The following is a 15,426-nucleotide window of genomic DNA, read 5'->3' as shown; positions in this document are numbered from 1 at the left end:
ATCCAAATTTAACGGTCTCACATGTCTTATTTTGAACACAGTAATGATAAACAAACACATTACGCACACTCAGTACAGAAGACAATGAATGCATAAAATTATGTTAATGCTAATACGCAAACATACCTGTGCAGTTTCTGACATTCTGTGCTCAAATTCGGTCTTTGCGGTTGCATATTTATCCACATATGCTTTGTAGGACTCAGTGGCTTTCTTGACCTTCAATCCAGCCTACAAACATGCAAGACAAAATTCATGTGTTTTATACATTTCGTTTAATACATTTGTGTGGATAGCAAAATGTGTATTCTTTGTGAGTCTGTATATTTGTTTAAAGGTGCAGTGTGTAATTTTTAGAAGAATCTCTTGACAGAAATACTAAATAATATACAAAACTATATTGTCTGGGGTGTATAAAGACCTTTCAAAATGAACCGTTGTTTTTATTACCTTAGAATGAGACGTTTTTATGTACATACCGAGGGTCCCCTTACGTGGAAGTCGCCATTTTGTGCCGCCATGTTTCTACAGATCCCTTAACGGACAAACCTATTTTACTAAGTGGTCTCTAGAGATGACATGTTTGTCCGGTGGCAGCTACCGTAGCTTCTTTATGCGTTTCAAAAGCGAGGGGTGATCAGTGAACTGAGCCATTGGTTGCAATTCGCAACCTCACCACTAGATGCCGCTAAAATTTACACACTGCACCTTTAAAGGTGACAAAAAATATTAAAGATAGTTATTGATCAGATTGCTGGTCTGGCATGTAAGATTGATAGGGCTGTAATAAATACAAAAAGGCCCTCATGACCCAACCTTAATCGGGGGACAAACATGATGGGAACTCCAATTATTTTAGTACATTTCCTATATGGACTTACCACACGAAGTATTGGATATATTTGTCTCAGTTTGTGTACCTTGTCCAGGTCTCGCTGTGTGGCTCCCTCTTTCCGCATACGTTCTTGTTCAAGGGTCTTGCTGATGTAGTTCTCTTTGCTTTTCTGTAAGGCCTGTGACACACTTTGAATATTCTGCACTGCCTCCAATGTAGTCGACACTTCCTCCTTTGTCTACCAGCCAGAAAAAAACAAAATATTCTTACTTTAAACTTCTGCTATGATATTTGTTACTTAACACTAACCTTACAGTAAGGGCATGCTGTTAATCACTATTAGTCCGTGCTTATTTTTGTAATTACAAGGAGATAAACTATCACAAGCAGAAAATTGTATTGAAGCAGATGATTATTCAGTGTTAAACAAAAAACATGACATCACAAGGAACAGACAGTGAGTCATCCACAACTTTAAAGGATGACGTTATGGCTAATGGACTGCGCTACATTTAAAAAACAAAGATGCTTGAGATCACCTATTGGCACAGATATCAACGCTAAGTCTAAAATCATTCCAAACATGTTTTATTAAATTTCCATGGTAGTAAATTTTACAGCGCACTTAAATACAAGATGGATTTTACGTTTAAAGAGAACAAAGATTTTTTAAAGGATCATAAGATTATTATTGTCAGCTGACTTTATCCACCCCCAATACCCAATGTGAAAGTAATCTCATTATTTTTCATTACTTTAATGTGAAAAAATGATTGCATATTATTAATTGTATAATAAAACTGTTTAAAAGATTTGTAAATTAATGTCTTTCAAACTAAACTATTTGTTTATGTGTATGTTTGTGTTAATTTTATCTAGAACATTGCTGTATTATTTGTAATACAATAATGAGGACTGATGGAATATTTATTAAGATTGATACTTGGTTTTAATTCTTAATTTAATTACTAATTGTAATGAAACAATGTACTTGACTATAATTAAAATTAGGCTTTATTTTATTTTTATTTGTTACGGAGAGGGAAATTTGGCTTAAATATGCTTTTATAACTTTTACCAGTTAAAACAAACAAAAAAAAGATTTGCTGACTTGTTTGTTTTCTCAAGAGAACCCCCACAACAGACAGAAAATTGCTTAATGTTTTATCACATCACTAGGCTGAAGCCATCTCATAAATTTATAATGAGCTGCTACTATAAGTGTCAGGTTGCTTTACTGTGATTCAGCATTATTATTGATTCAATAGCTTGTTTTTCCCCATCAAAAATAAAATTCATGTTTGGTAGATATAGCATTCTTAACGGAGTATAATGGCTATGGATGCAACACATAACAGCCACTATAATGAATATCGCTGGTATCATGTTATCTTTTTATTACAGTTTTTTTGTGTATTGTTTATTATGTACAATTTTAGCTAATTAAATAAATAGATAAATAATAGTTTATAATCAATTTTGGTCATGTTAGAATGTAAATATAAAGTCTGTTATAAATGTTATATTTGTTATTTTTTGTTTAGATAAAAAGGATTCAACTTTTTCATAACTTAATAACATGCTTTCCTAATGTCTGCATAACAGATTTCACTGATTCAGAAATCGTATTCATTAAAACAAGACCAACGTCCTTGTTTCAATTCCCCAAAATTTCCCTTAAAATCATATTTTTATGTTTAATTTCAGAAATGGAGGGCCTGATTGTGACATTAAAAGCAATGGGTTGTCTTTCAAGTTTAAGCTTATAGTAATTACAATCCAGACCGATGACCTCTTTTAAAGAGCGCCATGTGTATTGCACATTGCCTCATTTAGTTGAAAAAATAAAGAATTAGATTTATACTTTGCCATGTGGCATGCTATAAAGAAACTGATATAGATATAAATCAAAGAGCATAAATGACAGCAGCCACCATACCTTCTTATGATTTTTGGCTTGCTCCTCTACATATTTCTGGACTTCCTTGATGAGCTCTTGCAGCTTGCGGACCAGCTCCAGGTGACACAGAGCCAGTTTCTCTGTGGAGTGTTTAAACACTTCCCACACTGGTGCAAATGTCCTATGAAACAAATACAATACCTTCTCTCACATAGCACAAATAAATGTGTTAAATATGATTTGTGATTTAACACCACTATGTGTTTATTCTTTCAATATCAGATTTATCCACTGCTCCTGTGTGTTTTTAATGGAAACGTCTCTCTACCAGCAAAAACCAAAAGGCTTGTAATGCAAAGCAAATCAAGACTGTAATGACAATATAATATATGAGGGTGTGAAATTAATTTTCAATTAAATAAAGTACTTTACACCAAAGAAAAGCATATTTTAATTTCACACAATCATTTTTTTTTTTACAAATAGTCATTATAAAAATGCGGGCAATTCTGAGACCATAATAAAAACTAACAGAGTTAATCGCTTTTTCCTGCAGATCGTTTTGAAGTAGCTTATGAAGTCATGCCAGAATAGCAACATGTCTAGCATTAACAGGAAAGTACAGTAAGTTTGCCAGAATAAAGTTTTTGTAAAGTAAAGTTTCCAAAATGTTTCAAACAGGTAAGCGATGTGCAAAAGGGCACAGCAAACAGCTGTTGGGGGTTATTTTCTCTTACGTTTGTAGTGAACTTTAGCTTTCATGGTACTAGATGAAGCTCCTGAGAGGTTGAAACGTTGCAGGTTTTCCAACTCATTATAAATACATTATTAAAATGTCCATAATGAACCCCAGTGGGCTTGTAAACACACACACACACACACACACACACACACAAACACACACACACACACACACGCTCTCTTACCCTAGCTGAGAGCAGTTGCTAGCAGTCTTGGCCAGTTTGGTCATTGATCTTGAATATGCCTCCTCTATGGTGGCCCTGAGAAAACAAAATGGAAATGTGTGAATAAATCATTCACACGCTAATGATGACATGCCATCTAAAACCCAGCTTATAACTGTCTCGAAAAATTTATGAAATAACGCTGATTTCAATTAACCTATAGACCGTTTTTATTCTCACAACAATTATGAATAAGCACCATAAATTATGCTTTGCATGTTTTAAAGGAAAACGCTGACGTTTTTCAATATTTTACTATGTTCTTACCTCAACTTAGACGAATTAATACATACCTATCTTTTTACTATGCATACACTTAATCTTTGTACAGCGCGTCGCGAATGTGCCAGCATCTAGCCCAGCCCCATTCATTCCCTAGGATCCAAACAGGGATGAATTTAGAAGCCCCCAAACACTTTCATGTTTTCCCTATTTAAAGACTGTTACATGAGTAGTTACATGAGTAAGTATGGTGGCACAAAATGGCGATTTTTTTAAGCGGATAAAGAATGAAAACTATATTGTATGGAGTTTGCAGCACTTTGACCTTGGGTGCAGTAATATTGATGGAAGTTTGAGCGGGACGGGGAGTGATGATGTTACTGCACGTAGAGGTTGAAGTGCTGCAAACTAAGTGCTCTTCCGCCATACAACGTAGTTCTCATTTTTTATCTGCTTAAAAAATTGCCACATTTTATTTTGTGCCACCATATTTACTCATGACACTACTCATGTAACAGTCTTTAAATAGGAAAACCATGTAAGTGTTTGGTGGCTGCTAAATTTATCCCTGTTTGGATCCTAAGGAATGAATGGGGCTAGGCTAAATGCCAACACATTCACTATGCGCTGTACAAAGATTAAATGCCCACATTGAAAAAAGACAGGTATGTATTAATTTGTCTCCAAGTTAAGTTATAACATAGTAAACTATTGAAAAATGGTGGTGTTTTCCTTTAAGAATTGCTCAATGTAAGCTATGAATAGTCATGTCATGCCTTGGTCCCTTGATCTGCGTAAGAAATGTACTTTCAGTCAACAAATGCATTACTCATCTCTTCATGACAGACACAACAACTGGTATACTGCCAATATCTCAATACTAAAGCATTTATTTGGTGCTTGCGAAATATCATGTTTAAGTAAGAGTGAGCAGGGCACAAACTAACGCGGGGTTAATTGTAACACAGCTACTTTACAGATTTATACAGGGCAGAGCAATCTGTGCTTTTGGTCTTTTTCTCTTACTGTCAGAAGATGATCTCCTGTGAATTTTAAAAGTTTTGATGTGTTTTGGTTAAGATATTGAACAAAGAGACATGAAAGTTAATTTCTTCATCTTGTGCTTTTTTCGATTTCTAAAATGGGTGTGCAAGTCACCAAATCCAACCTTATATTAATTTTAATCAGTCTTGTTATCTATAACATAAAACAATTTTAAAACATGTCAGCAACTCCTTGTAACTGACAGCTGGGATTGAAAACATTTTTACACTGCGAGGTTCCAGTAGTTGTAACACAATGTTAAAAGTAAGCCTCAGGTATACAATGATAATGAAATGAAATCAAAGTAAATTTCATTAATCATAATGATAACAGTTATTATAATATCAGGGGAAATAATTGACAATGATGATTTTTTGTGTTAATTTTCCAGACGTTTAAAAAATCTATTTGCATTAATGCATAATACAAGGATGGTTAGGTGAAGGATCCTTAATGGATGAATGTGTGTGTCTCTATCTATTAGGCAGATTTGTAATATCCACCTTTAGTATATATAGGAAGTACTTTATTTAATTATTTAAAAAATTATTGAATTTTTTTCTAGCAAGTGTTACAATTAACCCCCTCCTAAGGGGTAAGGTGTAATGTTTGCACTCCTGTCAATTTCAATGTAATTGCGCGATAACTGTAGGTCCCACAAACAAACTTTTAGTGTTCATTTGTAGCAGAGATGTGTGTGCTTATTTTGTAAAAAAAAAAAAAGATTAAATCTAACTTAAATATTTTTTTAGAGCCAAAGCCAAAAAGCGTTAAACGAGACTAAAACAGAAAGAAATCCTAGTAGGCCTACTGTTTTACTCGTCAGTGTCCAGAAGAGGGAGACACGCGCACATTCTCCATACTTTCAATGTGTGCCTCAGTCGTTTCACATTTAATAACAATATATAAACGATTGTCCTTGAAACATTCTTATAATACACTTTAAAAGTAAAATAACATTAACGTAAATAAAAAAGAAAACTAGCAAGGTATCGTAAAGATTTAGTAGTATTACGAATCACTCGTGCTGGATGACAGCTGTAAAATGTCAGTCATAAAGTTCACGAGACCGTTTAAACTGTCAGCTCAATTTAAATCCATCAGCGTGCTCGTCCACCACAAAACAGGTGAGAGAGGAAGCTGACGAAATGTAACGTTAGTGGGGAACCTGAAAACTTGTCGTAAGGTTTTGTGATGAAATACTTTCCAATAGAAAAGCTTTAATAACTTCAGACATTTCGTATTTTTGTTTGTCTTTTCTGAGAGGTAAGCATTTCAGCAGAGATTTATTTTTAACCCATCGTCAATGACAATGAAACAATAATAAAACAACAACGGGCAATGAAAAAAAGCTTTACTTTATGGATTTTTAGGGAACGTGTTTCTGTGATCCCCTCCAGTGGAAGATCTTGTACAATTTCTGATGTATTTTTTTTTTAGGTGTGCATTTCATCAATCATCCGTGAGTCACTCGCTTTGTTTACGTTGCACACACGTCTGATTTGCATTTCAAATATTTACGAATGGCTTTCTGCACTGTCATTCTGCAAGGGACGAAATCTGGTATGTTATTGACGTTAACTAATATTATTTAAAGCAATATTGCTTAATGTTAGTTCATGTTAACTATTATTAAAAAAAACCACGTATCACAGAAGTACGACAAATATCTATGTGCGTTGAATATAACATTACATGCACATGAGTCACAAATGATAAAACCTGATCAAATTTCCAGAAAAGTAACCTATTTAATCAAAAATATACATCAAATCAGGTTAAAAGTAGTTAAATAATACTTGGAATGAAAATGGTATTACCTTTCTCTGATGAAGTCTGCTAGCTCCTTGCTGGATATCTGGCCATGTTTCATGTTATGATACAGTACATCAAATCCATTGTTTTTTTCGCCCTGACAAAAAAAAGCAAATACTCATTAACAGAACACCAGATGAACAAGAAAATCAGCACATTACTTTTCTGACAGATAAGATAATAAGCAGAGCCACAAAACTTCTAGGCAGCTCTGGTATATCAGCAATAGTTTACCACATTAGGTTCCCCAACAATCAATGCTGTCATAGCCTGAATGGCAGCTAATTGATGCCGTAAAGCATACTGGTCTACCATGTTCATCCGTGACATATTTTCTGTTGTTGTTTATCCCCGAAGAAAAAAAAGAGCTTTAAGCTTGGTCCAAATCATGCAAAGGGTCTCACAGTAATCATGGTTACAACGATACAGAGTGTCCGATATCAGCATTTTAAAAATGCATGCAGCCAACTAATGCATAATTCAGAGTTGAAGTGAAGCCCAATCAAGCCTCTAATTTTAGAATTTTCAAATAGGTTATCTTTTAAATGGTAATATGATAGATTGCATTTTATACTAGTTTAGCAGTACTTTGTTAGTCATGCTTATTTAGGTAGGCCTACATGTCTGATAGAATGGGAGAAAACGGATGTACCTGCAGACAGTCACAAATACATCAACCCTTTATTACATAATTTTTTTTTTATCCCAACTGGATTAACAACCCAAAAATTAAACAAAATTTTATGCAGTACATTAACAAAGTATTCAGACCCCCTTCACTTTTGAAGCCTGATACTGCAATCATTAAAAAAATATTTTTTTAAGTGAAAACAGAAACTGAATTTTGCAGACATTTTTTCTTTTTAATAAATATTAAATTTACATAAGTATTAGGAACCTCTGCTACAACACTTGACATTTAGCTCAGGTAATTATTGCTATGGTAAATTAAATTGAATGGACATGATTTGGAAAGGCACACACCTCTCTATGAGGCTGTTTACACCTGCCATTTTGGTCGAATGGATCACAAGTGGACGACGCTAAATACAGGTGTAAAGCGTTTTGAGTTCGTCCAATTTCGACCACATTCAACGGTAGTCAAAAACGCATTTGTTGTTTTTCCTATACGAGTAAACGCATAGAAATGTTCTTCTCCTCTTTCATTATGGTTTCATTTTGCAAGCATGTAAAAGTAAAACACAAGCAGCGGACTCTGAAATTTATATTAGCGTACGTCAATTTAACTCGCCCAGAGACCAACCCCTCAAAGTAATCGGGACAACAGCAGTCGAAAGTGGACAAAAGAGATGTTTTAAAACACCAGGCGTAAACGGAACTTGTCTCTCAAAATGCATCCTAAAGGGATAGTTCACCCAAAAAGGAAAATAATGTCATTAATGACTCACCCTCATACCCACAAAAATTCTGACTTTATTCAGCATTGTCTTCTCTTTCCCGTCTGTTGTGAAGTGCATGCATGAGACTAAAGTCACGTGACTGCAGTGACATGGATGACGTGTTATCCTCAGACATGTTTGCAACGTTTTTTTTTTTTCAAACTTACAGTGTGCGTCTCCCTCAACCTGTAAACGAAGCCCGGGCGCACAAAAAACAAACAAACAAAAAAAAACAGCTGGGGCGCACCAGATAACACGTCAGCCGCGTCGTACCTCATCCGCGTCACTGCAGTCACGTGACTTTAGTCTCACGCATGACGCGAAAGAGAAGACAATAGTAAATAAAGACATAGTGTGTGTTATTTTTGGACCAAAATGTATTTTCGATGCCTTAACACATTCTAACTGACCCAGTGATTTCACATGGACTACTTTCATGATGTTTTTATTACCTTTCTGGGCATAGACAGTATACCGTACGTACATTTTCAATAAAGAGTCAACAAGCTCTGAGCTCGGACTAAATATAAAACATCTTAAACTGTGTTCCGAAAATGAAGGAAGGTCTTACGAGTTTGGAACGACATGAGGATGAGTCATTAATGACATTATTGCCATTTCGGGTGAACTATCCCTTTAATTCCAGGTATATACAGTGTGTAGATTGGACAAAGTGCAGGGCAACCATCACTGCAGCTATCCACCCTCCACCACAAAAGCACCTGAAGGACTAAAATGTGAGGAACAAGATCCTCTGGTCTAATAAAACAAAAAATGAACTGTTTGGCCCTTAATTCTAAACGTTATGTCTGGAGGAAACCAAACACTGCTCATCACCTGCTCAGTACCATCTCAACATTGAAGTCATTTGGGTACTGATTGTAGATGAATTCTTTATTTTCTGTCTCTTCCTATCCCTGTGAGTGTTTGCTCGGCTATCTGCTCTAAGTGACTTTAAATGTATCTATGTAAACATCCATGTTTCTTACCATAGTAGTTAAAAAAATAATAAATATCAAATAAATGGCTCAAATCCAAAAATAAGCATACCTGCCATGCTTTTAAATGTCCATTTCTCAAAAACCAACAGTACAGATGCTGATTTGGCACACCTCAGGTTTTCCATTAATTAGTACACCAAATAAAAGTTAAAAATGACTTTTCTGCTTGTTCAGTTGATTCATGTATTAATAGTCACAGTATTTGCAGTAGATCCGCCCACAGCTATTTAGCACAGTTTTTCTTTTAGAAGTGACTTAGTTTAAAATAAATGCAAAAAAAATCAATGTATTTATTCAGGCTTAATACGAGTACATGCACAAATACATACTGTATGCACAAATTAAATCTACATCTGATTCTTTGTTCTCTATATTTAAGATTTGATAGTGTGACTTTCACATCAGTTTTTGTAGACACAGCAAATATCACACAGTGTGCGTGTTTCCTGTAGCAAAGACAGCTGAGATCGGTGTGATGATATGTGCAATTGCGGGTCATTGTGTGTTTGTGTGCGTGTTGAAAGAACAGCAACAGGAAGGGCAAGCTCTACAGAAGTGACCAGAGAATGCACTGATATAAAAAAGGTACAATAGAAAAATTAAAACAAACTCAGGAACCGACCTGGGCGTCTACACCTTGTATACCTTGTATTCAGTTGAACTGTTTTAATACAATATTTTGGATTACCAAACATAGTATGATTGCATGATCTGACATTGTAATACAAAATGGATCATATGTTGTATTTAGCTCATGTGATTAAATGGAGAGTTGAGATATAAATGAGAGAGCTTAAAAAGAGGAAGTGCACATAGAAGTCTGAAATGCAACATTCACTTGCATACACTAACACTAACAATAAAGCACACAGGTACTCCCATACACACATAATTATCACATTTAATCTCTGTAAAGAAAAACTGTTGCAACCCACAACTACTTTTCATTGTTTTTTTGTTTTTCAAAAATCGGAAATGTCAAATATATGTAACCTCTTACAAATCAAAGAGAGAGAGAGAGGATGCTTAAAATGTTTTAATAAAACAACCCACAATAAATGTAAAGCAAAGCACATAAAGTTGATAATCTGACTGTGAGAAAATGCTTACAATCTCCAATGTACAATACAAATATGTTTATGTTTATATGTGTTTATGTGCATCTCTATGAGTGAGTGTAAACCAAATCAGCCTGAGGCAAAGTCAAACCAAACAAAATTCATATTTGTAGCCAAAATACATACACCACAAGACAGCACAAAGGTGAAGATGTGTGTGAGAAGCTTTGCTTGTTCATGTGAATATAAAAAACTGGTCTTGCAAACAAGAAGAGGTTTTAAGTTAAAATACCTTATGCAAAGACACCGACTTTAAACACATGCACACACACACACACACACACACACACCTTGGTATAACCCTAACCCACCCCTCTTGGAAAGCGATATACATTATTATTCATATAAAAAATGACATGACTGCTATGAACATAAGACAATGGTGCATCTGGTTATGAAGTAAATTATTTAGTAATTACTTTTTTGCAAAAAAACAACAAAAACCTTTGCTACACACATTATGCATCACAACAATAATGAAGGTGGTATCTTAAAGTTAAGTAAGAGGCTCCAGAAGTCCTTTACGCTGTAATGCAACATATATATTTTCAACGCAGTATATGAGATGAGCCAACACCCAGCCAGAGAGAGGGCTGAACAGCATGGTTTACTCATAGCCATCTACTTAGCATAACCCATTAGGTTTTATAAACATTACAAAGCATGCTAAAATTGACATAGCTGACACTGTCTGGCTTATTGCTTGAACCAGTTAAAAGTTATGTTTTGTAATAACATTTGTATGCATTGCGTGTTTCTTAAATTTATGATGAAGACCAGGAAAAAAAATAGTGTAGTAGTTATATTAACTTTACTCGCAATGCTAATTAAGATTTACTCTAACAGTAACAGCACTGCATTTTAAAGAAATATGCTAATTTTCCAGCTGCCCTAGAGTTAAACATTTGATTTTTACAGTTTTGGAATCCATTAAGCCGATCTCCGGGTCTGGCACTACCACTTTTAGCATAGCTTAGCATAATCCATTGAATCTGATTAGACCATTAGCATTGCGCTAAAAAATAACGTGTTTCGATATTTTTCCTATTTTAAATTTGACTCTTCTGTAGTTACATCGTGTACTAAGACTGACGGAAAATTAAAAGTTGCGATTTTGTAGGCAGATATGGCTAGGAACTATTCTCTCATTTTGGCGTAATCACGGACTTTGCTGCTGTGACATGGCTGCAGCAGGCGTAGTGCCCGAAAATAGTCCCCTGCCATTGAAAGTTACTAAGGGAACTATTTTCAAGATGGTCCTCAATGCAGAACACGACATCCAGTGGCGAATCTAGATCCAACTCCACCCACTTTATATACTTTGCTCCACCGAATGAACCACCATATTTGTGTTGTTGCAGCCTGCAATTAGTTGCAATTTATCAAGTCTACGTTTGATTAATAATATAGTCGAGAATGATTCATTATTTACTAGTAAGTAATGATCAAAGTTAGGTGTAAGGGGAGGTAAGGGACACGTTCCCGACAGGGTGATATCACTGAAGGGATTTATTTGCGACCCGGATGGCTATACATTATCCCACTTGGCTTTTCCTATATGAGTAAATATAAAAACACAATTTTATTTGACATCTTTTATTAGCACATTTGTAAGAAAAGTAAACCTTCTGCGAGGGAAACCGGTTTCCTAATGGCTGTAAGCAAAGATGCGTTAAAACAAGTTCAAAAAAGCCCATACAAGATAAACATTCAATTTATTAATTTCTAAATAACATGCCTGTATACACATTCATAGGTATAAACTGTGCGTAGTAAGATTACTCGTAGTACTCAAAATAAGTTACTCCAAAACATTATAACAAAAAACCTAACATTTCACCTTAATGGCCCTACTTTTATTGTAGTCATAAGTAAAGTTTTTTTGTCCGTCAAAAGCAGGGCCCCAGATTGCACATGTGCGACCAGTAAATTTGACCTAATTTTTGTGATGTGAAACTGAATTTACAACAGCACATTGTACTTTCTGTATCTATCATCAAAGTATTTATTAGCAATACAGTGGAAATTAGTAGAAATATGAATATTTAGTTATCATGTTGATTTACGGTATGTGCCCCTAAATTTTCTGGTTGCGCCCCTAAAATTTTCAGTTGGGGCCACTGTGCTCCTAGTGAAAAAAGTTAGAATGGAGCCCTGAAAAGAATAACTTAATTTAGTTATGACAATGCAGAAATGGTAACGCAACAACAAGTGTATGACGTGTCTTGTGGTAAAACTGCCGACCAATCAAAATGCAGTGGGAATAGAACTCTGGACCTGGATCCAGCCCCGCCCCCTGGAATCCATTTTTTTTGGCGCGATGCTAATGGTCAATAATCAGATTCAATAGATTACGCTAAGCTATGCTAAAAGTGGTAGCGCCAGACCCGGAGATCAACTGAATGGACTCCAAAACGGCAAAAATCAAATGTTTAGCTCCAGGGGAGCTGGAAAATGTGTATATTTTCAAAAAAAGTGGAGTGTCCCTTTAAAGCGCTTTATAGTGATGTTTCAAATGCAGGGCTCGACAATAAAGACAGCCCGATCGCCCGATCGCCCGGGGCCAGTGTAATCGAAGTTCATGGAAGGCTAGATGTCTAAACTGCTCAATAGGTCCAGTGCCGCAACTTTATGAAAGCTTGTCATTTGTACTTGCCTTGCCAATTTAAATATTTAATCAAAGAAGACAGCGGCGGCACAAATACTGAGTTCACGTTTTCTTGCACTGGAGTAGACATGTTTGCACAAAATTATCTTAAAGTGCAGCGATTAAACTTGTAAACATAGTCAGTTATGTCTTCAGTAAATGTTAACGGTACAGAAATAAAACGCACGTGTAACCGTATTTTGGATCCATGCATTAGGCCTTAAAGCAACAGCACCCCAAATTGACTTTAAACTAGTCTCAGTGTAGATTAATCAAACAACAATGGACAGAGAAAAAAGTCACTCACTGTTCTTGACTGATTCACTTTTATATTAAAGGAATAGTCTACTCATTTTCATTATTAAAATATGTTATTACCTTAACTAAGAATTGTTGATACATCCCTCTATCATCTGTGTGCGTGCACGTAAGCGCTGGAGCGCGCTGCGACGCTTCGATAGCATTTAGCTTAGCCCCATTCATTCAATGGCACCATTCAGAGACAAAGCCAGAAGCGACCAAACACATCAACGTTTTTCCTATTTAAAACGAGTAGTTATACGAGCAAGTTTGGTGGTACAAAATAAAACGTAGCGCTTTTCTAAGCGGAGTTAAAAGAGGAACTATATTTTATGGCGTAATAGCACTTTTGGGAGTACTTCGACTCGCCTGAAAAGTCCGCTCCCCTTCTCCCTCTCATAATGGCAGAGGGAGGGTGTTACTGCGCCGAGTCGAAGTACTCCCAAAAGTGCTATTACGCCATAAAATGTAGCTCCTCTTTTAAATCCGCTTAGAAAAGCTCTACGTTGTATTTTGTACCACCAAACTTGCTCGTATAACTACTCGTCTTAAATAGGAAAAACGTTGATGTGTTTGGTCACTTCTAACTTTATCTCTGAATGGCAGCATTGAATGAATGGGGCTAAGCTAAATGCTATCGAAGCGTTGCAGCGCGCTCCAGCGCTTACGTGCACGCACACAGATGATAGAGGGATGTATCAACAATTCTTAGTTAAGGTAATAACATATTTTAATATTGAAAATGAGTAGACTATTCCTTTAAGGACTCATCTGTATTTAATTTATGCAGTAAAGACTATGCAGTACTTTTTTACATTTGGATGCTTTCAATTCAATTTCTGTAATTGAAAAGTATTATACTGTTAGATCAATCTGAAAATTATTTCTTTGGACGTTTGTTCTGTTGTATTTATTTGTGCTACTTGTTCTTACTTTATTATTGACAATTTACTTCTCTTTAACAATATTTGAAATGTATGAAGTAGACTTCTAGTTATTGCTGTTAGTGTTAACCTTATTTATTAAGGCTGCATGGGTCAAAAAAACAATAAAGACAAATAACCAGGCCTGTTTTAAGTAAGTGCCTTTTTGTGGGGCCAGCGATAATTTTGGCAGGGCCAGCAAATAACAACAAATTATATTTTTTAAAGTATTATTCTTCCATGGCCAGTTAGGTTATTAAAACTGCATGTTTGATTTCTCTAAATGGAATAAAAGTTTTAGTTTTTAAACACATAAAACTACAGTACACTGCTGTAACGGCTTGACATTTGGTCAAAAATCCAGGAAATCCATCTACAAACATTTACTACGTGTTATGACAGTGGCATTCTGAGAGCAAACCTCTGTCTGGTAAATCAACAATGAGAAGGGCATAACATCTAGACTTTAGCAGTGTCAAGGTTCAACCTTATCCCTTTCACTACCGCTTTAAGTCACTCACGTGACCTTTCCCTGTAGCAGGGTCATCTGCGTCTGCACTTGGGACATCTGTCTACAGATAAATCAACGGAAATGTACCGCATTCAAATACATTAAAAGTCTTTGCATTTTAATGGCGTAATACACTGACAGGTGTCCTACTATTAAATGAGGGCATAGTTAGTCTTGTTTTAGATAAAATATAAAAGATAAAACATTAGTGATAATGAACAGTGATTTTAAAGAGCTGGAAATTTTAATTAGGCTTGTTGATTCATTTAAATGTAGGATATTTTACAAAAGCTTTCAGAATATTATCTGGATGCTATTACAATGTCTCCACCAGATCTAAACAATAACAACAGAGCACTCAATAAGATTAAAAAGTAGTTGAAACACATCCTTTAGATATAAAGCCCAGGCCCGTCGCCACGGGGGGCATTAGGGGTCCGTGCCCACCCAGATGACACAACGTGCCCCCCTAAACTTATGGTCAAACTTCTAATTAAAGTTAAAAAAAATTACATAACCTTACTTACTTTCATTACGCATGAACGCTCTAGATCTCTTTTGGTAAATAGGAGCCCAGACACATACTACTGATTTCTACAACGGTAACTTAAAAACAATCTTTAAAATTTAAATCAGATAATTTAACGCATTGTTACATTAAACGTATTAATATAAAACATAATTATATGAAACAAAATAATATTTAGAATAAAACATCACCAAAATATCCCCTGTAATCCTTTCT

At 35.4% G+C, this 15,426-nt stretch overlaps 1 protein-coding gene across 6 annotated transcripts in view; it reads right to left on the bottom strand.

The window, feature by feature from the left end:
- fcho2 (FCH and mu domain containing endocytic adaptor 2) overlaps positions 1 to 15,426 on the bottom strand; it is a 54,650-nt gene that overhangs the window by 33,825 nt on the left and 5,399 nt on the right. For all 6 annotated transcript variants that reach the window (XM_073860954.1, XM_073860956.1, XM_073860957.1 and 3 more), the window contains exons 2-6: positions 6,787 to 6,878; positions 3,662 to 3,736; positions 2,775 to 2,916; positions 921 to 1,073; positions 127 to 231 (exon numbers count right to left, since the gene is read on the bottom strand). In XM_073860954.1, coding sequence (XP_073717055.1) covers positions 127 to 231; positions 921 to 1,073; positions 2,775 to 2,916; positions 3,662 to 3,736; positions 6,787 to 6,878 — 567 coding nt within the window. The remainder of the gene's footprint in view (positions 1 to 126; positions 232 to 920; positions 1,074 to 2,774; positions 2,917 to 3,661; positions 3,737 to 6,786; positions 6,879 to 15,426) is intronic.

The sequence above is a fragment of the Misgurnus anguillicaudatus genome, chromosome 22 (genome assembly GCF_027580225.2).
Source record: "Misgurnus anguillicaudatus chromosome 22, ASM2758022v2, whole genome shotgun sequence".
Taxonomy (NCBI): Eukaryota; Metazoa; Chordata; class Actinopteri; order Cypriniformes; family Cobitidae; genus Misgurnus; species Misgurnus anguillicaudatus.
The sequence above is the reverse complement of the archived record's forward strand: the minus strand, read 5'-3'. Positions and strand labels throughout refer to the sequence as shown.